The sequence below is a fragment of the Embiotoca jacksoni genome, unplaced genomic scaffold, assembly GCF_022577435.1.
Source record: "Embiotoca jacksoni isolate LCO1_2020_lvr unplaced genomic scaffold, fEmbJac1.0.p SCAF_10, whole genome shotgun sequence".
NCBI lineage: Eukaryota > Metazoa > Chordata > Actinopteri > Embiotocidae > Embiotoca > Embiotoca jacksoni.
In genome coordinates this window covers 20,304,531-20,327,476 of record NW_027185230.1, presented here as the reverse complement: position 1 = coordinate 20,327,476, position 22,946 = coordinate 20,304,531, and the positions used below count along the sequence as shown (strand labels likewise).

The 22,946-nt window shown below is 40.1% G+C and overlaps 3 protein-coding genes across 6 annotated transcripts; 2 read left to right on the top strand and 1 right to left on the bottom strand.

Moving 5' to 3' along the window:
• The first annotated feature begins 2,552 nt into the window (after positions 1 to 2,552).
• taok3b (TAO kinase 3b) lies at positions 2,553 to 11,150 on the top strand. 4 transcript variants are annotated; one of them, XR_011179447.1, is made up of 10 exons: positions 2,553 to 3,297; positions 3,952 to 4,188; positions 4,326 to 4,454; positions 4,546 to 4,749; positions 5,530 to 5,769; positions 6,391 to 6,603; positions 6,824 to 7,006; positions 8,258 to 8,330; positions 8,447 to 8,517; positions 8,643 to 8,733. XR_011179447.1 is itself a non-coding variant. In XM_069172819.1 (8 exons), the coding sequence occupies exons 2-8, from the start codon at positions 4,003 to 4,005 to the stop codon at positions 8,802 to 8,804; spliced, it is 1,317 nt and encodes a 438-aa protein (XP_069028920.1). In that variant the 5' UTR covers positions 2,553 to 3,297; positions 3,952 to 4,002; the 3' UTR covers positions 8,805 to 11,150. The 4 variants fall into 4 exon arrangements, 1 of the variants encoding a protein (XP_069028920.1); XR_011179448.1 differs by having other exon boundaries at positions 8,258 to 8,353; XR_011179446.1 differs by having other exon boundaries at positions 8,258 to 8,517.
• Positions 11,151 to 13,072: 1,922 nt separating this feature from the next.
• Positions 13,073 to 14,910, top strand: m17 (IL-6 subfamily cytokine M17). Its single transcript, XM_069160197.1, has 3 exons — positions 13,073 to 13,294; positions 13,692 to 13,840; positions 14,017 to 14,910. Exons 1-3 carry the CDS (start codon positions 13,240 to 13,242, stop codon positions 14,482 to 14,484), a joined length of 672 nt encoding a protein of 223 aa, XP_069016298.1. The 5' UTR covers positions 13,073 to 13,239; the 3' UTR covers positions 14,485 to 14,910.
• A 1,891-nt stretch (positions 14,911 to 16,801) lies between these two features.
• Positions 16,802 to 19,841, bottom strand: tescb (tescalcin b). The gene is made up of 8 exons (XM_069160184.1): positions 19,579 to 19,841; positions 18,872 to 18,941; positions 18,560 to 18,640; positions 18,277 to 18,416; positions 18,131 to 18,192; positions 17,654 to 17,761; positions 17,517 to 17,564; positions 16,802 to 17,363 (listed from the first exon to the last, which is right to left on the bottom strand). Exons 1-8 carry the CDS (start codon positions 19,640 to 19,642, stop codon positions 17,286 to 17,288), a joined length of 651 nt encoding a protein of 216 aa, XP_069016285.1. The 5' UTR covers positions 19,643 to 19,841; the 3' UTR covers positions 16,802 to 17,285.
• Between the last annotated feature and the right edge of the window lie 3,105 nt (positions 19,842 to 22,946).

Here is a 22,946-nt window from a genome sequence, read left to right as displayed (position 1 = left end):
CACGCATTGAATGCATTTCTTCACGTGCACCACATTCTGAAGATGGATGAAGTAAAGGTACACAGCAAGTGGGAAATGACACATTTATGTCGAGTAACAGTTGCAACAGCTCTGCAAGAGAAAGACAGAAAAAAAGTAGAGAAAAGTCAGTTACAAATCTCACCTGATCAAAGCCACATCACTCAGAAGTCAAGGGCGACATCTAGTGGTGGAGTAGGATATTACACAAGACATTAAGTTTTAGTTTAGTTCTATATTGATCTGTACAGAATGGCAAATCAGGTGGCAAAACAATACAGAAGAGTGGAAGTCCACATGCTTTTACAGAAATAGAAAATAGAATAGAAAAATAGATGCGATGCAGGTCAGATGTTACTCAAGCAGATAACCTGTTCATGTGCAGGACTGTGCAAAGGTTTGAGGCTATTTCGATGTTTAGATTTTTATCTAACAGGTGTCTGATCTGCCACAGAGACATTCTGCATGACAACAACCCCAAATGTAGACACAGTTTTTGATTGACAAGAAGAAAGCCCAAGAAGGAGCCCTGATCTCACCATCGTGTAACGCTGAGATTAAATGAAGCAGCAAACAACCGGAATCCACAGAAGAACACTGTCGTCCAAGATGCCTGAAAAAAAATACCTGCCAAGCTCCCTGAAAACCTTGAAAACCTGTGTAAGAGTACCTAAAAGAGCTGGTGCTGTTTGAAAGGCAAATGGTCCTCAAACCAAACACTGACTGCATTATATTTAAAGCCTTCTCACTTTACTTTTACTGACTAAACCTTTGATGCCCATTTAAACTGACGTTATTGGTAAAGTTTGCAGATTCTTTCAGCAGTGCATTTAAAGTGGTTCTTCAGTAATATTTTCCTCTTCCTGTTTTAGTTTGTTGTTAACAGGTTCAAGGCAGCAGGGTGGAAATCCATCACCTTGGATTTATTTGGGGGTAAAGTTCTGCAAAACAAAAGTTTTCCTGCTCATTTCATAAATGTTCTCCTTTTGTACTTCCTCATCCACAACGTGGAACCTTCACCTTGATTAATGGTGAGTCAGATAAAGATTAAAATATGTTGAAATCACCCAAGGTTAGCTTTGATCAACATAACATTATAATGCATTAACACATCCAGCAGAGGCTCTGCAACCCACTGAGTCACGGCCTTCTCTGCTGCAGCCTCTGATGTTCATGAACAGAAGCTTCCCCCAGATGTTATTTCATCAACCTCCCAGCCAGCAACAGGAACTAAACCTGAGACCTTTTAAGCCTGAAAAAGGGTGTAGCGCACAACAGAAGATCCCATCACTAGAAAAGGATTAGATATACACTCCTTCAGAGTGAAACCAGAAGTAACGCAGACTATTTTAAGGAGTGCACACACTTGTACGTCCATGTAAATATCTCTCTGTTAAATTGGGATTTATGTTGGTTAAATTACAGGAATTTAAATTGTCCAGGAGGAACAACCAGTATTTTGACCTACTACATTACAAACTATAAAATAGAGAAAAATAAATTGGAATAAATATTAAATAGTTTCTCTGGCAGAGCAAAATGATCTTCAGATTTGATGGTGTTTTACCAGGTGATTGGTAGACTGCCGTTAGAGGAGGTAGTTGTGATGTGGATCCAGTTAGTCGGGCGATCAGATGCAGAGTTGGTTGCTGTTGGTTGGTGGTACGACCACAGACATGTATACGTGTATACATGTATACATGTCTGTGGGTACGACTTGGTTGCAGGTGGATTTTAGTTGGTTGGTAAGGCTGTATAAGGTGGTTGCCATGGTGATTCAGGTTTATTGCTCTGAAGTGGCAGATAGGTTACTAATGTGTATTTTGTGCTTGCAGTAATCATAGAGCAAGTATCAGTCAGTGTTAGTAACAGCAGCAGCGTTAGCGGTGTATAGTGCTGACAGCGCATTTGATGTAGAGATATTTTCAGCACCATGGAGAGAGACACCGAGGGTGCACGTAAATGTTTGTCTCTGTCGCCCTCTAGCAGCCACATTAATAACAACAGGATTTCGATATAACACAAGCCAGACATTTAAAACAAGTTTATTCCCATATCTCTTTGCTTTATTATTGCTGTAAAATATAATATCATATCCATAGTCCACGGATAATAACCTAACCTCATATAATAAATGGGTCAAAATACTTAAGATGATTCTAATTCATGCTTTATTACTGTAAAGCACAAGTATCGTTCAAAAACACAGGGGAATTCTATTTCAACATGGGTCTTATTCTCTAATGTATGAAAATGATTTAAAACATTTTCTAAATGAATTTTATTCAAAAAGTATAAAATATATTATAAGGCCGTTTTTAATGTGGTTACATTGTATTATTCGTGCAACTCTTCCTTGAACAAATGCTGATTTTGATCACCCATAAGTGGACATCATTCTTCTCACAGTTTTAATGATATCATTTTTTTAAAGATATGATCCGATGTGAAATGACTTCAGCCTCGTAGAGATGTGCCTGTAGTATTGTGGTGTCTCTTTAAAGGAAGGGGGAGTGTAGAAGAGGGACCGAGGAAAGAGATGAATAGAAGGCACCAGAACCACCTACCATGACCAAGTACGCTGTAAATGTAGGACAGAAATTCGAGTGGAGTACAAACGGATCATCAAGCGACATATTCGAGGGAAAACCATGTTTGGATGTGCCTTACCTGATCCAAACATTTTTAAACATGCTAACCCATGCGATCATAGGAACACAGGAAAACTCTTTTTCCTCCCAAATATTTCTTGCATTTTGAAACGGAAAAGAAGAGTGGCAGTAAAATACATTCCTGTGGTATCTTTTTCCGATTATCAATGGTAGGCATCGCATAATTCAGCCGTATCCATCGGAGCCATTTGATTCTTCCTCTTTGGGAAGAAGGGGACGCCAGAAAAAAACGACTATATCCAGTGGCTGCCTTCTCGGTGGCGCCTGCAATTGTTTGGCAATGCCCTTTTCTCTCTTAGGAAGGACTTGCAGACAGTAGCGGGGGAACAAGCAGGGGAAGGATGCATTTAACGCTGGATGTGTGCTGCATTCAGGGAGATTCGGCAGTCATAGCAGCTCTAGCAGAAACAGCGAGTGCGGAGGGCCTGGGAAGCACCCAGCCCCACTATCTCCTCCTTTTCCTCCCCCCCTGCAGGACCATGCTTGCGTGAGGGATGAGGCTGTGCACAGGGACACCAGGCCAGAGCTGCGGCCTACTTCTCACAAGAGCCGGTCTCTCGACTGCAAGATCTGTGAACACATTGCCACCATCAAATCAGCATCTTTGGTACGCAGCTCCCTCTCTCCACCGTTTGCATAAAAATACGCGTATTTGTGTGCGCGTGCGCGCGTGCTGTAGTGTGTGTGTGCGCGTGTGTGCGTACTGGCTGCGCGGGGATGTGGAGGGAGGGAAGGGGTGTCTGTGTTCTCAGCTGTACATCTGTAGTCATGGCAACCAGATCCTGTTAATGGATGTCATTTTTTCCATCCTGAGCTTCCCTCTCTGCTTCTGCTTTATGTACATTACATTTATACGTCTTCCATTTAAATCTCTGCCTGATTTCTTTAACCAGCGATATTTCGTTTTTGTCATGGATTGTAAAAGGTGTATTTCCACGTCCTCTCTCAATAGTCATCTTAGACTCTTGTCCTCTTTCGTCTTGAGTCTACTAGTGACATCATATAAATGTTACTTATTCATCCAAAACGGTGCTAAAGTGGTCGATTGATGCATTTATTTAGGTATAGAGTTGATTATAATCAAGAACATGAGTAGCATTGACTAACAGAACCTCGAACCCTTGTTAAATTCTTGTGTAATAATCTGGGTTGTGACTACTTTGTTGTCTGCAGAATCGTGTTTGCCGCCATACAGTATGTGGTTGTTTCTTTCTGCTCGCTCAGTTTCTTTTACCTCCTGCTCCCGTCTTCTCGTGTCTAGGGCATCAAGTAGATCCAGGAGCATGAGCAGGACTTTGAGCTGCGGGAGCAGATGTCTGGGTATAAGCGCATGCGGCGACAGCACCAGAAGCAGCTGATCGCCCTGGAGAACAGGCTAAAGGCCGAGATGGATGAGCATAGGCTCCGGCTGCAGAAGGAATTAGAGACACATGCGAACAACACTTACATTGAGCTGGAAAGACTGGCCAAACGCCATGCTGCTCAAACAGACAAAGAGGTACGGCCTCAACAGCAGGTGTTATTTATGAATGAGAAGGGAACTAACGGATGATTTAATTCACTTCGAGCCAAACTTGTGTCTGTATTGCATCCAATTAAAGGTGATCATTTGATTATTTTAATATCTCCTCACAGATTAAGTCAGTTGCAGCGGAAGAGAGGAGGATCCAGCAACAGATTGTTGCTCAGCAAAAGAAAGAGCTGACTAATTTCTTAGAGAACCAGAAAAAGGAATACAGGCTGTGCAAAGACAAGATCAAGGAAGTAATTATCATGAAGTTATACTTAATAACCAGGTTGACCAGGTTTTCACATCATACCAGCTCCATTCACTCTGCTTTATGTTGTGTCTAAGGAGATGAATGAAGACTCTTGTACACCAAAGGAGGAAAAGCAGGAGCGTCTGTCCAGGCACAAAGAAACAATGCAGCGCTCTCAGGCCGAGGAGGAAGCTCATCTGCTGGCCCAGCAGAGGCTGGTCTACGACCGCAGCTGTCGGGCCCTGAAACGCCGGAGTGTGGTCAGGAAGCATGAGTTTGAACAGGAGCAACTGAGAGAGGTACTTTCCTTACATTACATAACATCATGTGCAACCAAGACTATGAAGAAAGTCACAATTACCATTGCTGTTTTTAATTGGTATTTGGACTCAAGAACATTTTGTGAGGTGATTGTTTTCAGGGTGGATATGAAGACTAAATCACGACCACGTTCCACATAACAACTTTATATGAATGACTCTTGATTGGTTCAAATATCACGAGCGAGGCAGCATTTAACAGTTATTTTCATTATGAATTATCTATTGTATATGTTTCATAAATTATCGAATTATTTTCACAAATTACAAAAACCTATTTTGACATACCAGCGATAAAGTAACATCTTCAAACTGCTCCACTTGCTTACTTTCAAAACCCTGGAGGATTCAAGTTAAACAACAAAACAGCAACTCTTCACAATCTCAATGCAAAAACAACTAAGATTTGGTGTTTGAAACAAGAACATAAACAATTTCCAAGGGAAGGCCTGTATTTGTAATTTACTCAAGTGTGAAGTAGTGTGTCATCTGCATGTAGGTGAACAAAAGAAGATTCCATTTATAATTACTGCAAAGTTTAAACAGAAGAGGGCCTAATAGTGAATACTAAGGGACACTAAAATTAACCAGCAGAACCAGTCAAAGGCTCTGATTTTATAAGCAAATATATGAATGAATAAATCAAATAAAGTACCAAAATGATCGCAAAGCAAATCAACCAATCTCAGAAACGAGTGCAAGCAGAATTTGCAGAAATTGTCAGTAAACATCATGATGATATGATTGTTCTCGTCCCAGGAGCTGAACAAAAAGAGGACCCAGAAGGAGATGGAACATGCCCTGATGATCCGGCAGGACGAGTCCACGCAGGACCTGGAGCGCAGGCAGCTGCAGATGCTGCAGAAGCTGCGCGTGGAGCTCATGCGGCTGCAGCACCAGACAGAGCTGGAAAACCAGGAGGAGTACAACGGCCGGCGGCAGAGAGAGCTGCACAGGAAACACACTCTGGAGCAACGGCAGCAGCCCAGAAACCTCAAGGTGCTCCAGACCTTTGTTCTTCAACAGTGTTTTATGTGGCAAACATCTACAAGTTGTAGTTGTCATCATTTCAAGAGGTTTTATAAGTTTGAGTTTAAGATGCTTAAATGATGGATCTCTGAAAATATTTGACTGAAAAGCACCTTTTACTCTTATTCTTAAGTGCCCAATAGAAACCTGCGGAAACACATTAATCATGTTGCCATGAGAACTGCTTCCTCAAAAACATGTATGTTATAGCCTTCACAAATTTAAATCCTTTCTCCTGTCTTTATTTAATAACACAGCGGTGAGAATTTCACTTATCCAAACTGAAACGTTCAAGGGCACTTCAAACAAATTCATTAATTATTTATACCACTTTATCTACTTCAAATGCGATGATTTACTCTGCACCGAAGACAGGTATTGAAAGAGAGTCCTGTAGCATACTGTTCATTTAAGTATTGATGTCTGACTTTATTTTTTTCCCCGTGTGTTAAAGCCAAATTGAACGCGAAACAAAACCTGGTTTAAATCATATTTGGACGACTTTTCATCAAGTGTGTTTTGTTTCAGTGTGTTTGACCTCTGAGTGAATCATGAGACACTGAGCTGGGTTCTCCTTCAAACCCTCCGCAGATGCTGGAGATGCAGATCAAGAAACAGTTCCAGGATACCTGCAAGGTGCAGAACAAGCAGTACAAAGCACTTAGGAACCATCAGCTGGAGGTTTCCCCCAAAGGCGACCACAAGACCATCCTGAAGGGCCTGAAGGAGGAGCAGACGCGCAAGCTGGCCGTCCTGGCCGAGCAGTACGAACAAAGCATCAATGAGATGATGGCTTCACAAGCGGTACGAAGATCATGAAGCATTAAAATAGGGCTTCGTTCATCAAGTTTATGTGGGAAACATATTTGCTGTTCACAGTGGACTAAATGTGCATTAACTTCTTTAGCTAAATCTGAAATTGTTGGCCTGTAGTTTGATAAATGAGGCTCAACTTTTACCAGCTTTAATATGAAAAATATTCGTATTAATGCTTTTATGTAACTCTGTCTTACCGTGTCTCTAGATGCGATTAGATGCAGAGCAGGAAACAGAGTGCCAAGCGCTGAAGCAGCAGCTGAAGCAAGAGATGGAGCTCCTGGACGCCTACCAGAGAAAAACCAAGTCACAGATGGAGACCCAACATGAGCGAGAGCAGCAGAAACTTGAGCAGAAGGTCTCCATACGGAGAGCGCACCTTGAACAGAAGGTAGGTTTAAGATCAAAGACATTCCCAAATACTTGAAATAAATGCAGCATGATGTCATACTTTGACAACGTTATCCTGACAACGTTATCACAGCAGCAGCTTGTTTGGTAGTTTTACCACAGATAGATTCAGATACCTCGGTCCTGCTCATGCATTACAACAAACTGAGTTTACAGTTTGGAAGACAGTCAGAGTCCAAGCAAAGCCTTTCTGATGGCTGGGATACCTGAAGAGTTGAGGGTGAAAGTAAAGGGAATAGTGCGCACCTCCCATGAGTCTGTTGGTAAAGTTCATGTGGCTGATGACGCAGGAACCTTCCAGCCTTCCCAAGTCACAAACTGGAACTTCCAAACTGGCAGAAAACCAAGAGAAAAGGTCAGGTTGGTGCTAAAGGAAAACATTATGTCATTGCATTTACTTCCTCATTTTTAACCCTCCTGTTGTCCTCGGGTCAAAATGACCCGCAGCTGTGTTCAACCAAGTTCTATTTTATTTCTATATTTTTATATTTTTGGGGATCATTGCTCATCATTCTTTAAAGAAACCCTCACAGCCTCGTTGTCACCAATGATCCCCAAAAATATGAAAATAAAATAGAACTTGGTTGAACACAGCTGCGGGTCATTTTGACCCGAGGACATCAGGAGGGTTAAGGGTCCCATAGACCCCAATACTGAATGCATAAAGTATAATAATAATTTTGTTCAAATATCTGTATCCATGCTAGTAACTTGGATCTCAGAAGGACAAAGTTGGTCCATCTTCTGTTCAGTTAATCCGCCACTTTGTTTTAGACTGAAAAGCCACTATTGGAAGGATTGTGGTGACGGACGTGTGGTGACAGCTGCTCGTATGGCTGAAGACCATTTTCTTTTTTTCTGACCTTATTAGAACCAAATATGTAAATAAGAAATGAACCTAACCCTAAACCTTCCCTTTGCAATAAACTGGACCTGAAACATTTAATAATGGTGACAGAACACTGAAATGACCAATAGGCAAATGTATTTCACATAATATTATACTTTGTGAAATATTCTCTGTCTCTGATTGGCTGATTGAACAAGAATGTTCATGAAGTAAACAAAGTGAAAGGGTTCATCCACTGGGGAGCATGAGCAAGCAACTACTGTGTTGTTCAATGTGCTAATTGTATTTTTTCTTGATTCATTTATTGATAGTTTGGACTATAAAATGTCTGAAAGTGTTATTAAAAAGTCAAAGAGAAATATCTTTGCTTGTTTGAAAAAGATTTTCAGTTTCCTGTCGTGGAACGAAGGACACAGAAAAGGAGCTAATCCTCACATTTAAGAAGCTAGAGGAGGTATTTTCTGGCAAATTTGCTTAGTAAGCAACCTTAATATATATCATAATAATGATAGTTTAAAAAAGCATGAGAATTAAATAAATGTCAATTGAAATGTCAAATAATTGTTTCAGCTTTAGAGGAGATGCTAAAGCTTGGGAGAGCTACCACCGACAGTATGATCCCTCCTTGAGGAACGACCAATGTCTGTAACACATTTAATGGCAATCTCACAAATAGCTTTTGTAACATCTTACTAGTTACTAAGAACGACGCTCAACTGCAGCTGAAATGTAACGAAACAATAACCGTGATGTCGTCTGATGACAGATTGAAGAGGAACTGGCTGCACTTCAGAAGGAACGCACGGAAAGGATCAAGCACTTATTGGAACGTCAGGACAGAGAAATGAACGGTTTTGACACGGAGAGCAGAAGCCTCGGCTTTGGAAGCCTGGGATCTCTGGACTTCCCCAAAGAAGACAACAGATGAAAGTGGATTTATCTTCAGAGGACAACGGTGACAAAACTGGATAACTTTCTCTACTACTTTTCTTCTCTCTTAGATATTGCATCTTTGAATCGAGGTGTTAACGTGCAACGAGAGCTTCTTTTGTGAAACTTGAAGGGGGAAAGTAAAACAAAGAATCAACAACAACAACAACAACAACAATAACAACAAAATGTCAATAAAAGTCAAACTTAGTCAGTGTAACTCAAAAGCTACGTGTTCAAAACAACAGACTCTTTCCTCCATGCCATTTCCTCCTTTTGGTATGAATTGAATAAATCAGGAAATTTTAGTAAAATGGGCACTTTGATATGTTTAAGTAGAAACCCATCATGTTCATATGATGCTAAATGTGTGTGTTACATGGAGGGACATTGTGGAATGTGAGCTGCGGACTCCCCCGTGGTGTTAAGCTGCTTTGTCTTTTTTTTTTTTATTAGTTTTATTTCGTTTTTTTTTATTTATTTATTTATTTATTTTTATTTTTTTTATTTTTTTTATCTCTGAATGTGAATATTACTGTATGGGGTCACTGGATAGTCAGACTATTCATTTCTTAATTTTTTTTTTTCATCCATCCATATTGTGCTTATGCATACAGTATACTGTGGTCCCTCACTTTTCTAGGCAACAGTTCTTCTCCTTTCTTTTATTTGATATGTAGAATCAATTGGCATTAGCTTTGATCAACCCGTTTATCTTATCACAATTCAAGATCCCACTTGGTAAAACTGCTTATTATTGCATGCACTTTAAGGACAAATTCAGGTTGTGAAGTGAAGCATGAATCTGTCAAGAGATTTTAGCTGTTTGTAAATAAAAGTGGTCATAGCGTTTTTTTGTTTTAAGCCTATGGATACTGGACATAAGCGCCATATTTGATATGATAATTTCACAAATGCCTTTCTTTAAGTTGTGCCTGAAGCAGTTTTCAGTTACGTGCTTGTTATATCTATATTTTACTTACTGAGGCCGGCACCATTTTGTTTTGGGTTCATCTAAACTTGTGAATCATTTAATGTTCACTAATCAAAGTTCTTGTAAAGGAAAATGGTGAGAATTGTGCTGTATAATTTTTGATATGAATATTTGTACATGAGAACATAGCTAGAATATACAGAGACACTGGTCTATTACTGATAACAGAGCTTAATTATAAAGATTTTTGCTTCATTTTTTTGTTTTATAATATAGAGAAATGGTCATACAATAGCTCAATATATTGCTAAGTCAAATCACTAGACTTTCAGATTGTATAAATGCTGGTGAATGGAACCACAGACTTCTTAATATCAGTACGGTGATCTTTTACAGATCTGCAAAAGCAAACAGAACAACATGTGGGTCCGGATTGCATTTGAGTAATTAGTGTCTAATGATAAGATTGACATATTTTTCGCCATGTTCATTATGGTCATTGAACAGGTTGCACAATTATTCCATTTATACTGAATGGAAAGATAATTGTTTGGTGCTTAATTTCTAATACCACCTTTAGCCTTGTAGTTTTTTGTCTTGGAGAGACGATTGATTTTTACAAAAAGGAAACGTGAAGCATTTTGAGGCCCCCCCCCCCCCGAGTCAAAACTCGACCAAGTTTTTCAGACACTCGCGACATATGAAGAGTGCCCCATGCAGAGAAAACTCTTAAAACAAAGTATATGTATGAAAAAATAAATACTATTTTATCATGGGTCAGTTTTTGAAACATTGTTTAATGTGGTGGTCTTAAATGCAACCCTGTTTTGTTTGACAGGTATTTCTCTCCCTGTTATTTCTTTTCATTTCAGAGCCACAACTTGTATTGATGTTCGGTCATATTCCTCACAGGGCTGAAAGGTGGAAGATGTCCCCTGAATAACACAAAGTATTTTAAACAGAGGAATTTAACGACATTCAGTTTCTGATGGCAATAGAACTTAAATGCTTTTGTTTTACACGTCGACCCCTAAATTCTGAATTTGTTTCGTTTGGACAGAGTGTGTTCTGAAGTTGAATGGCTCCACTCGATTTTTCAGCCTTTTACATTTTCATGAACTTTCTGAAATTTGATGAAAACGTTTCTCATATGCAGTAAGGCCTTTTGTCTGGTCACACATAACTGAAGCCTTGTGGACAAATGGTTCCATATTAAAGTGCTGCTGGGGTGCTTGAATAAGTTTGCCTGAGAGCTTCAGAACAATTATGAACCTTACAATTTGTGTGAGTTTTATGTTACTAGAAAGATGTATTTAGTTAGAATAAAGGGGACTTTCCTAAAGAACTTTATTCACCATTTCCTGTGCAGTTCAAAGACAAAATAAAAGAGATTCTGTTGAAAAAAAAAAAGAGTCTTGATCAACATCCTGCATCTTATGACGGTGCATTTCTCATTGTATGTGGTGGAATTTCCTTGTAATGCTCTCTTATGTGGTGTGGGACTTCTCACTTTCTTTTCTTTGGTGTGATGTGAATGCTGTGACCTACATTGAATGCTGAATGCTGCTTACTATAATTTACCTTTGGCTACAAACACACATGCAGGTTAAAGATAACTGAAAACAGAAACATGAAAAGGGAACAAGAGGTGAGAGGGAAGTTATTCTGCAGAGCGTCCAGTTGTTCTAGGCTTCCTTACATTTCAGGGTAAACTTGATTCAGGTGTCGATTGTGGCCTCTTTTTTTTTGGACATATGTTCTGTATATGCTGGCAGGAATCTGACTGCAGTTTCCTTGAACTGTCAACATCTGTGGCATCATCTGCAGCAGTTCTCTGCCTCACCACAACCCTTCTTTTATCCCTCGGGGCAACTGGAAAGCCCCGAGGATGGCAGAAGAGTGGTTAGCCTTCACCTGATGTAGTGCTGACAAGGTTGTGGTTGCTTTGAGTTCCCCCTGTCTTTTCTCACACCGTCAGTGGTTTGTCAGTAATACAGCATCTACTGTGTTGAAACCAAGATGTGAATACCATCAAAAAATCATTCATTCATGACAATAAGCTGCTTTAGTTTCAGTGCAACATTAACTTGTTGCTTCCACTCATAGCAAACTCCTGTCTGTCCTTCAGTCTGACCTCCGATTAACCCAATGAACACATCACAGCATTACAGGGTGTCTCCAAGCAGAAGTGACCATCAATCCTAGAAGTTTGTTGTGTTGCTGACGATGAGATAAAAAAACCCAGTTTGTGTTATTGATATATTCCCAGCCGCTTCCTCAGCATGAAACAAATCAGCGTGCAACTCTGCAACACGTCACAGTGAACTCATGCTCTAATAAAGGGAGCTCTGCCTGTCACAATCTTAAACTGTGGTGTGATGACGCTCACATATTGCCTGCTTGAGTGCAGCAGACCCACCCCTTTTACGCATTTATAAAAGTTTCTGATTGTGAAACGTACTTCCTGTGACCTTGCCAGCTTCCTGTGTAAAATGGCCACGTGAAAGTATTGTTGCAAAAAGACACGTGGTCTGAAGAGCAGCTCTGACAGACAAAATTCAGCAGAACTATTTACCAAAATCAAAAGAAGGCAGAGAAGGGTCATCATGAAAAACATATTGCAGACTACATCTCAGAAAGTCCCTCTGTCTGCCTCATATTGCAGTTTTCAGTATGTTACACTTGCATTTTCTCAACAGTTATTTCTGAATTTGTTGATTATGTTTGGCTAAATATTGTAACATCTGAGCATCAGTGACTGCAGCTGTGCAGTTTTGTTGTTGAATCATTTGGGTCATATTTAAGCCTGTAAAGCCATTAAAAGACACAAAGCTTCCACATAAGACTGCTGTAGCATGAATGCCTTCACTTGAATTCAAGGTTTCTTAAGGCACTTTGCTGTGTTATGAAGCAGAGTGTAAGTGTGCTAGCAAAACGTGTGAAGCATCGTCAATATACAACTTTGTTGACAGCGGTGAGCTCACTTTTCCTTCTTCACACTTAGTTCTCACCACGCTCCCCAGAGGGTGGTAGAAGTCATGATGGTGAACTGGGTCAGTGGGTAGGCTGACCTCAGTCCTTCTAGTATTTTCATGCCTGTCTGACACTCTTTTCTAAATTCAGCACATTAATGCTCCTCGAGTGATTTCATTATTCTAGATATGTGTATATTTTCCATGCACAAATAAAAAAGGAAGTGCTTTTAAAAGTATTTGTGGTACTCTTGTTTTCAAACATGTCCAAATGATCAGAACCTGCCTCTACATGCCTGTCACTCACAGCAAGCATGTACGGACATTAACCACTTGTTTAGTCGAGGGAAAGAAAAAAAAATGCACATCTGACAGAGACGAGGAAATTCTGGGAAATTTGGTTGCCTCACAAAGTGCACGTCATTTCCTCCTGTGACAAATGTGTGGTTTCTGTGTTTAAAAAAAAAAGTTAAAAGCAGTGTGATTATTACGAGTCCACACAATTCGCCGGTGATACTGGGAGGAGAATGAATGGTCATGTAAAGAATATGCATTTTCAACAGTTGATGGAAACAGCAACAAGTAAGTTTCATTGCATTTATTGAAACATGACACAGCACCAAACACTCCTGCAAAATGTGATTATTTTCAGTGACTTAAAGCCGTTGTGAAACTAACTGAAGTAACTGGTGCAGTTTCCTGCATCAGTGAAGTGAATTAGTGTCTGAACATGTAATCTGTCCAACATTTAAAGTGACTGATAATGTTTGATGACATATCAACATACTGTAACTTCAGCACATGATTTTATAAAACATGAACTGATAGAACAGCAGTCTTTTTCTCCTGCTGAGTGGTTGCTTGGTGAAGAGTGTAGTTTTAACTCTTGCGGTTCTTGTGGTTTTAAACAAAGTTCCCCTCATTGATGTGATGTATGTAGGAGCTTCTAACCATCGCTGACCAGTTCCTTTCTCCTCAGCGTTCCTCTCTCTCCTGCTGCTTATGGCTGTTGATTCAACAAGAACTGTGGCAGCAAGCAGAAACCAGCAGTGTGGGAATGCTCTGCAGCAGACTTTGAAGCTCACCAGGCTTGTACAGAAGGAATCTGTCGACCTAATCAAAACATATGTGAGTACAGGCATAAAACTGCTTCATCTTACTTTGCGGTGTTAAATCCTCACCTGCTTGCATAGCACCGCTCCTTTTAAAAAAGAAAAAACAACACACAATACACAGTTCATGCTTCTGTTTAAGCTGCGTAGCTTGATCAGCATCTCATTTTGTGTTGTTGTTTTTTTTTCCAGAAAGCCTCTCAAGGAGAAATGTCAGAGCTCTTCTGCAAGGTGTCAATTAACAACATCCCTGACCCCATCATCTCTGGGCTGGAGCCCTCAGAGAAGATAGCCAGCATCTACACACATCTGCAGGCCTTCTTCCCACATTTCAAGCGAGTGTACGAGCAGCAGACAGACTTACAGTCTCCTTCCAGCCCGCTGCTGGCTGATCTCACCAGCGTCAGCATTCGCAGCTGGAACCTGGCCGCTGCCATCAACAGCTTTTATCAGAGCCTCTTCCCAAACCTGCCGGTACCGGAGCCGGCGGACGGGCCGACAACACTACCTCCGGCGCAGAATGTCTTCCAGCAGAAGGTCTACGGCTGCGTGGTCCTGAAGACCTACAAGGAGTTCCTGTCAAACGTTGCCCGAGAACTGAGGACTCTAAAAAGCAACGTGTGCAGCAGGAGGATACAAATGAACGCACTGTTCTTCTGAAAATGACCTGAGAGGAGACTTAGACAGTCAGTTTCCAGCAGCACTTTACTTGCTGGGTTGATAAAGACTTAAAAAGATAAGTTTGGAGATGGCTGGTACATCAATGAAATGGAGCCTATTTATAGTATTTATTATTTATTTCCTTGTGTGTCTCTGGTAAGAGGAATTCAAAGATTTAAGAGACATCATCATGCAAGTTATCTATATTTAATTTGTGTAACTTGTTAATATAAGGTTCTACGTTTGTGACGTAAACTTATTTGTTCTACACATAATTATAAAAGAAATACTTTGCAGCTGGTTTTTTTTGTCACCTTTAACTTCTTTGTGTGGCTGCATCAGTTATATTTCTCTCTGTCTGAAAAAAGAACAAAAAAACAAAGCAGACTTTCATGCATTACACTTCTTTGTGTTTGTTTGACTTAACTGAAATAAAAATGTGTATTAACAACAAGTTGTTTTTTTTGACAAGTGTAAAAGATACAAAAACACTAACTTTTGAAGCATCATGTCCTGTTTTCTGCACAGAATCAGTCCATCAAGAGGGGTTAAAAGAAAACCAGGAAGCTGCTTGAGACGCTGACTGTGTGATATCAGCTCAGAATGACGCATGTGTTCAAGACGAGGGTGCATCAGATAGGAAAGATTTCATGAAACTGGCGGGCTGTCTGGTCAGTCACAAGGTGTGGGTGTGTGTGGGTCAGATAACTGGATGTGCTAACAGTGAGCGGTTTGCTTATCTAGACGGGATCCAAGTGTGTCATAGGTGTGTGTGTGTGTGGGGGGGGGGGGCATTAAAACAAAAAGTTGACATCCTGCAGAAATACCTCTTCAAATAGGTCATTAACAGCCCCATCACGTCATCTATATACACATAGTTAATGAATATTTTTTATAGAAACAAAGTCATACTTAGCTAAACTTTCCTCAGGTCACAAGCTCTCAGGAAACTGGAAGTAGATGGGGGATTCACTCTGGGTCATGATCAAGTTCCCTGTTATAACTCTGTCTTATTTAAAGCACAAACACACAGGGTACCTCAGGGCAACAGTCATTCTTCAGTCTACATTATTCATGCATTTTCACTAATGCTTTGCAGGACCTCAGCGGGGATGAAGTCTGTCACAGCAGATACAGTCCACTAACTGTTAGTTCCACTAACTCACCTGTCATCAATCTTTGACATATATATATTATATACTGAAGTCAATTGAAATGCAAAGCATTTCATAATCAGGAACATTATTCTTTAAACAGCGGTTCGGGATGACCCTAAATTGAATTTAATGTTAGACTTTAAGACCAATCAAGTATTTTTAAGGGATTTTTAAAGATGGAAACTACATGTTAAACTGCCCTTATATGATGAATCCTGCAGATTCACATACACTTCTTTACATAATCAAACAAACACATCCTTAACCTTACATATACTTATATTTCATATTCTATCACAAAATATGTCCAATTGCATAAAATAAAAACCTGAATCCTGCAAAGTCACAGCCTGTAGAGATGAACTGAATTACTCAGATTAATGAGCGCCTGGAAAAACACATCAGGCATGTTGAAAAGCCCTGTATAGAAGTTACATAAAATGATCATTAATGAATCAGGTGCAAGTTCATCAGCACTTAACATGCACTACATGTTTTCGCCTGTAGGGAGCAGCATACACCAATGACTGAAAACATCACGTGAAGTCATGAAGATAAACTATCTGGACACATTTCCTAAAATAAATTTAAAAAAAATATTTGACTCAACTTCTGTCAAACAACCAAACTTTTTTTGTTTCTCAGTTTTCACTTTTCAAATATTATTTTTGATAGTTTTATTAAAAATGAGAGAAACATGGGGAGAAAAAGAGAAAGGATAACGACAGCAGTCCTGGCCAGAAATCAAACTGAGGATATTATGGTTATTGCATATACTATAAACACTCACTTCTCATTATAACTTTCATTGATTATTTTTGCTTTACACTTCCCACTTTGTTAAATATCGGGCCTTTAAAAAAAAGTAATTCATTCTCAGGGAACACTGACTTTTCAGAGAAATCCCGACATGATCAGCTTTAAGTTTTGTTTCCATCATTAATGTCATATTTGTCTTTCCAACTCATTACTGTGCGTAACTTTAAGAGGCGACGATATCTTTGTATGGTGAAGCAGAACAGAGGCAGAATGGATTTGACTGATTATGACTTGTATCATCTCCTCTTTTTAAATTATGCCTTCAGTCATTTCATCTTGCACAACAGCACTCCCATTTCCTTTTCATCAGAAGCACACATCATGAACTGAAGTCAGCTTTGTTACATCCAGGGTCTTTTATTGTGCAAATATATAGTGTGCAGAGCATGCACAAGTGTCATATTTGTGTCATGAATAAAAAGCATTTCAAATTATTGTCTTACTATTGTTAGACACCTTTATAACCCTTATATCCCTGATTATTGAGTTATTGATTTATGGCAATAACATCTTTCTTCAAGGATCGCTGTTTGCATGCATAGAGTCATCCCGTCTGTCACCCAGTCATGGGTGTTTGATTAATATTGCTTCGTCAAAGTATTTATAGACGCATCGTTTTTTTTCTTATATCTCACATTATTGCTTAAACTACCTCTAATACATCAACAATATAGATATTATCTTTGGATTTGCATAGTTATTTAAACATGGGTAAGGCATAAATATTCAGTGCAAGCGATAAGCTACAGAAACAGTTAAAGCTACAGTGAAACTATAATTATTCATATTTCTCCCAGAGTTACAGCATATTTCAGGGTACCAACCTCACTTGCACAGAGTTATCGTGTCCATATTCAGAAAGCGAATGTTCATTCTTGATTCAATTTCAAAGCCATCTAGCAACTGCAAAACACAGATTTACATAATTTCAAACTCCTGCCAGTACATTCAATATCATCTATATCAAACACAACTGCATTTTTAAAAGCAGTTTCGAAGTATGTTATGGCTAAAAAAGTAGACATGTATATTATAGTATGTATTCTGTGTACCAACCTTGAGGAAATGCTCAAATGTGATACCCTCATAGAATTCATCCGGCTCCTGTGTGGCAAAACATTTAGTCACTGACTTTGTCCAGACAAACAATGAATCACACGTAATGTCATCTGGAGATGCTTTAGTTTACATACCATGTGACCCATTGAGATACTGGCCACCTCCAACATGGCTGCATCAGCAATGCTTTTGGCTGTTTCCTTCTCCAGTGCCCCGCTGCGAGACAGAAGCTCCTCCACCACCTGAACACACGTGATCAACAGTCCACATAAAAGAAAACCAAGAAATCTCTGATCTCCAACAGCTTGAGGAAGTGAAATGCCTCCAACATCCCTCATTAGCTGCCCATTAAGTGTGTTGCAGGAAGGCTGCTGACTCTGATGATGCAATGGAGATGCCCGATAATCAAATGTACAAAACATAGAGATAACTTCCTTCTGCCAAAGAAAATCTGCATCTTAAACCTTCAAAATTCAGCTGACTTTGATCAAATGATGCTTCAAACAGATGTAGACAACATTAAATCCAACATGGTAAACTGGGATGAGATTCCCAGACTGAGTAAATATTGTTTGAATTCAACTCATTTGTGTGTTACAGGTGAAGCTCACATGTCTGTACTCCTCCAGTGTTATTGTCCCATCGTTGTCTGTGTCGTGCATGTTGAATAAAACTGCAGAGAAACACAGCGATCACGTTAAAAGCTGCGTATCAGCCACAGATGATATCAAAGCACGCGATTCATTACAGGACACACATCTCAGTTTCTCTCTCCGGACTTTCCCACGCTGCTCCTCGGTCATGGGCAGCGACGGAGGTCTGAAATGAGACATGACCACCAGGAACTCCTCGAAGCCGATCTCCTCCACCGTCCCTTCACCGTTCTGACCAAAGTTTCTGAAAAGATACACAAAGAAAGAATTACAATTCCTCAAATGCACCGAAACCAACGGTGTAGTTCAATCTGAATTTCTTGAATGTGATACTTAAAAAATAATTCAGGTTTCCTTGAAACTGAGATTTATGTATCGCTGGTCTACCTCCGGTCAAAGAAAGCCTCTATGATCTGTGCGCGGATGGGATTGCAGGCCAGATCTGGGATTTCACTGAAGTGATCTCTCCTGGGGTGTAAACAGGATTGTAAAGATACAGTCAGACTGCTGTCACGTTTCCAGCTGTATGCATCACACCGAGCCTGTCGAACCGGTTTCACCTTTCAAAGAAAGCTGGAAAATTGTCAAGATCATTTTGAAAGAAAAGCCATTTGCTTTAAACATAAGTCAAAAGACAACAAAAACCAGAAACCTGAAGGTGACGCTGACTGAAGTTCTAAATACTTTACAACATCTTACCGTAGAGTTTCTTCTTTGTGGCTCAACTGCTTGAATCTTTTATGTAGGACTCCAATCTGTTCAAAGGAGACTGGAAACAGAAAGCAGGCGACCATGAGACGAACTTCCTGTTACTGAACTTTCTACCTGTGCAAACTGCAGACTAGCATCAAGTTACATTCAGCTGGCTGCTGACAATCCGACGAGCTGCTCTTTACTCGAAGCTTTCAAGGCAACACATTTGGATATTCAGATTTTATGTAAAACATTTTGAGTTGTCACACTCACCTCTTTCATATGAATGAAATGACATGTGAATTAATATAGATCATTTAGACATAAATATAAAAGAGATGTGACTTTTGGATCAATCCTTTTTTTTTCTGAAATGGTTTTGTCAAAGCTTTCAATACAGTGTGTGATCTATTATTAACAAACCATCTTTATAAACTGGGTAAAGTTACACTTCCATTTAACTTGCACTTTAAATTATTCATAGCTACTGCACCAAACAGACTTCTCTACCGCCTTCACAGAGACGTGTGTAATTCCCTGCTGTACAAACTGATAGCAAATAATGACCAACTGTTTACCGAACACGTCACGCATGACGTGAAATGGTCGGATTTCCCTTTTAAAATAAGACTGGACTCAAATGAATCCAGATGATGTTCCCGTTGCAGTGAGCTCGAGTCTGTACATGTCTGATATGAACGATGACTACTCACAGCCCGTCTTTTCCGCCAGATCAAGATATTGTGGTTGACCAGGGAAGGACTGGAGTGCACCCATAGCTCCACCAACACGAAGCTCTTCCCCGACTGATCCCGTTTTAAAGGAACCAAACACGGAACACAAATGACCCGAAACTAAAGCCGAACAGTGTCTCACACGGTCCTGTTCGGGGAACGACCCATGTCCACCTGGTGCTGGTGTTACAGATGCTCACACCTCGTCCTCCTGTGATCTGCAGGCAGGTCTCATCCTCGGCAACACTTCCGCAACGACCGACCTGATGACGACACACATTCAAACACAACAGGCTGCAGCTTGAATTATTCATTCTCCGTTTTGATTTATTCAGAGGCTGCGACTATTACCTCTCACCTGTTAGTTTACTTCGATGCAGGAAAGACCAGAGAACAAAATATCGGATTATAGGAGAGGCAACTGAAACTGTTTCAAATATTTGTATTCTGGTATTTTAGAATATTCACCATGCATTATGATCTTACCAATTTAATGCTACGATGATTTTAACTTGCCAGTTCCACCTGTTCAAATTCAACTTTTACAGCAGAGCTGTGATCAAAACATAGATTAGATAAATCCACAAGACTTTATCAAATTATCTGTGGAAAATATGTCATCGAGTTTAAAGTAACATACTTCAAAAATATTTAGGCTACAGGACATCCAGGAAATTTGCATGTGAAGTAATGGTGTGGCCATAAGAACATTTTATAGATATACGGTGAATGAATAGGAAAATACAAGAATAATCTCAACTGGAGGACATTTAGCAGCTGTCCCAGATCTGAAGGGTTTTGTCATTTCAAAAGCAGATAATTATACTATTATTATTATTATTATTATTATTATTATTTTTTTTTTTTTTTACCAAGTCTGCGTAAAACTGAGGCTCCAAGTTAATTCTTGGTCCTAAACTGATTGAAAGCTCCAGAAAAGCTTCTAAATGGACCTTAAGGAGAGATTTGTTTTGACAGTTGATGTTTCCTAGAACTTTAAACCGAAATGATAGAAGGTCAAATCCTGCATAGTGTTAAATGTAGCAGACCCATACTGACCTCTTGGAAGCTGAAATATTTGTGGTAGTTTGTATTTAAAACTTAATTTTACTTAACATGTGTGAAGTTTAAAGTTCAATAAAGTTAAAACTATTTGAGCTAGTCCTGATAATCCGTTGAAAGACCTGACGCAGAAAGAAAAATGGCTGTAATTATTACTGCAGATTGTTGTTGCTCTGGTTTAATCCATCAGACATCAGAAGTTCAACGTCTTTGAATATTGCGAACCACAGACCAGTCAGCAACAGGTCCTGTGAGTTTCTGTAACGAGTTTAAACAATTACAAATTCCTGAGACACAACATGCAGGGAGTGTTTCTGTTCATCAGGAGCTGAAATGAGCTCCTTTGTCTTTCAAATAGTGTTTGTTAAAAGAAAATAAACCCTGACACCTATCATTTAATCATCCATATAATTTTGAAAATTGAATTATCAAATGTGGGATTGTGTCCAGAGCTCGAATGTGTTTTTAAACTTCCACTTTATGGAACTGCAAAGTAAAAGTGTAACTGTGCAAAACATATCTTTCATCTGAACCGCTTCCATGAATTATTACAGTTTGGCTTTGATTGTTGAGGATTGATAGAAACATGTTCACGTAACAACTGATCCAAACACATGCACCTCAGGTCAGGTTACCTGGCGCCGCGCTAGTGGCAGCCTGCTGCAGCATCTCCCCCCTGAGAGCCCCCCTGCTGTAGTGAAGACATTTCCCCTCGGGGATTAATAAAGTGTATAAAATCAAAAATCAAAATCAAAACAACATGACTGTGTATGACGTCACTGAAGTAACAAAAGTTATAAACCATACAGTACTATTTTACACCACATGGTGGCAGCATTCTAACAATTATGGAATGAACTCTGGGCTCCCACTGAAAACAGTCAGCTACCTGCCTACGTCACTGTTTTGATTTCATCTATGGGGTAAAATTATATATGGTGTGTGTGTGTGAGAGGGGGGAGGGGGGGTAACAAACTGGAAATATGAGTCTCCTCTCAGAATATGACCATCTGCTTGTGAGCTCTCTATGCTCAAATGCAAACAATGTGAAACATGTTCAGAGTGATATCAAGGAAATCCCTTGACACCGGGCTCCTACGGGCCGGGCTCCTACTGGCCGGGCTCCTACTGGCCGGGCTCCTACGGGCCGGGCTCCTACTGGCCGGGCTCCTACGGGCCGGGCTCCTACGGGCCGGGCTCCTACTGGCCGGGCTCCTACTGGCCGGGCTCCTACGGGCCGGGCTCCTATAAAAAATGTACAAAATATAAGCTTAATTTAAATCATTAAATACTGTACATATAACATAGAATTTCAGAGTTACAGCAGGTGACTACAGCGCCTTTCACAAAAACATTGGCGAAAACATGTCAAAAGTTATTCCAACATTTTAACAATTGCACTCCAAATTTTAATTAAGTCTTGACAGATTTTGATCACCCACTGCCATCACTGGCCCGCCTCTGGCCACACCCTCATACTTGGAGACTTTAAATACCATCACTCCTATTCTGAACACTAGTTGCTTAAACAGTAGTTTTATTTATAATATGCAACACATGAGCACAATGCAATCTGACTTACAGAGCCCCTCTACAAAACCTATTATGATGCAGAGCACAACTTACAACTTTGGTGGTGCAAATTCTTACATCTTTTACAGTATATGTTGATTTAGTTGTGGTCTGTAAGTGTTAATGAAAAGTGAGAAAGTTTGAAAATGGATTTGCTTCTCTACACATCAGTGGCCTTTGACAGCTGAGAGTAAAATGGGATCTCATCAGCAGATGTTCATTTATGTTCCCTGTGCAGGGGAATTGATGCATCTAGTAATACAGAAATCAATGTGGTTCTCGAAAAAAAAAAAAACATATTTTCTTATCAGTCTGTGCCCTTGAAATGTTCTTTGTCTCACTCGCTGGGTGGTGTGTTTGTGTGTGTTGTAACTATTACTGCGGGTTCGATGGCTTGAAATTGATTTGAATAAAGACGAAGGGGGAGAGAAAACAAGATGTCTGTTGTATACGGAGACAAAAAGGGGGCGTAGAAAGCGTGGCCAAGGAGAGAGGGCAGCCGGAGCCTGCTTTGCATGCACGGGAGCTTCTGAGGGAGAAGAGCTGACAGGACGCCGCAGTGCTGCCTCCAGCTCTCAGACAACAGCTGCTCAGGAAGAGGAGACGTCCTCAGGGTGCTGAGACATGTCTCGCTCTTTCTCCAGCTCTCTTTTCACCTGTCTGCCTCCTTCACCACAGACACACACTACACACACACTACACACACACTACAC

Excerpts from the sequence above, each read along its gene's own strand:
- taok3b (XM_069172819.1), top strand. The coding sequence starts at position 4,003 with ATGTCTGGGTATAAGCGCATGCGGCGACAGCACCAGAAGCAGCTGATC. Across the intron at positions 4,750-5,529 it reads AACAGGAGCAACTGAGAGAG|GAGCTGAACAAAAAGAGGAC; the intron begins GTACTTTCCTTA and ends TTCTCGTCCCAG. Across the intron at positions 5,770-6,390 it reads AGCAGCCCAGAAACCTCAAG|ATGCTGGAGATGCAGATCAA; the intron begins GTGCTCCAGACC and ends AACCCTCCGCAG.
- m17 (XM_069160197.1), top strand. The coding sequence starts at position 13,240 with ATGAATGGTCATGTAAAGAATATGCATTTTCAACAGTTGATGGAAACA. Across the intron at positions 13,295-13,691 it reads GTTGATGGAAACAGCAACAA|CGTTCCTCTCTCTCCTGCTG; the intron begins GTAAGTTTCATT and ends CTTTCTCCTCAG. Across the intron at positions 13,841-14,016 it reads TCGACCTAATCAAAACATAT|AAAGCCTCTCAAGGAGAAAT; the intron begins GTGAGTACAGGC and ends TTTTTTTTCCAG.
- tescb (XM_069160184.1), bottom strand. The coding sequence starts at position 19,642 with ATGGGTGCACTCCAGTCCTTCCCTGGTCAACCACAATATCTTGATCTG. Across the intron at positions 18,942-19,578 it reads TCTGGCGGAAAAGACGGGCT|TCTCCTTTGAACAGATTGGA; the intron begins GTGAGTAGTCAT and ends TTCTGTTTCCAG. Across the intron at positions 17,565-17,653 it reads GTATCTCAATGGGTCACATG|GAGCCGGATGAATTCTATGA; the intron begins GTATGTAAACTA and ends TTTGCCACACAG.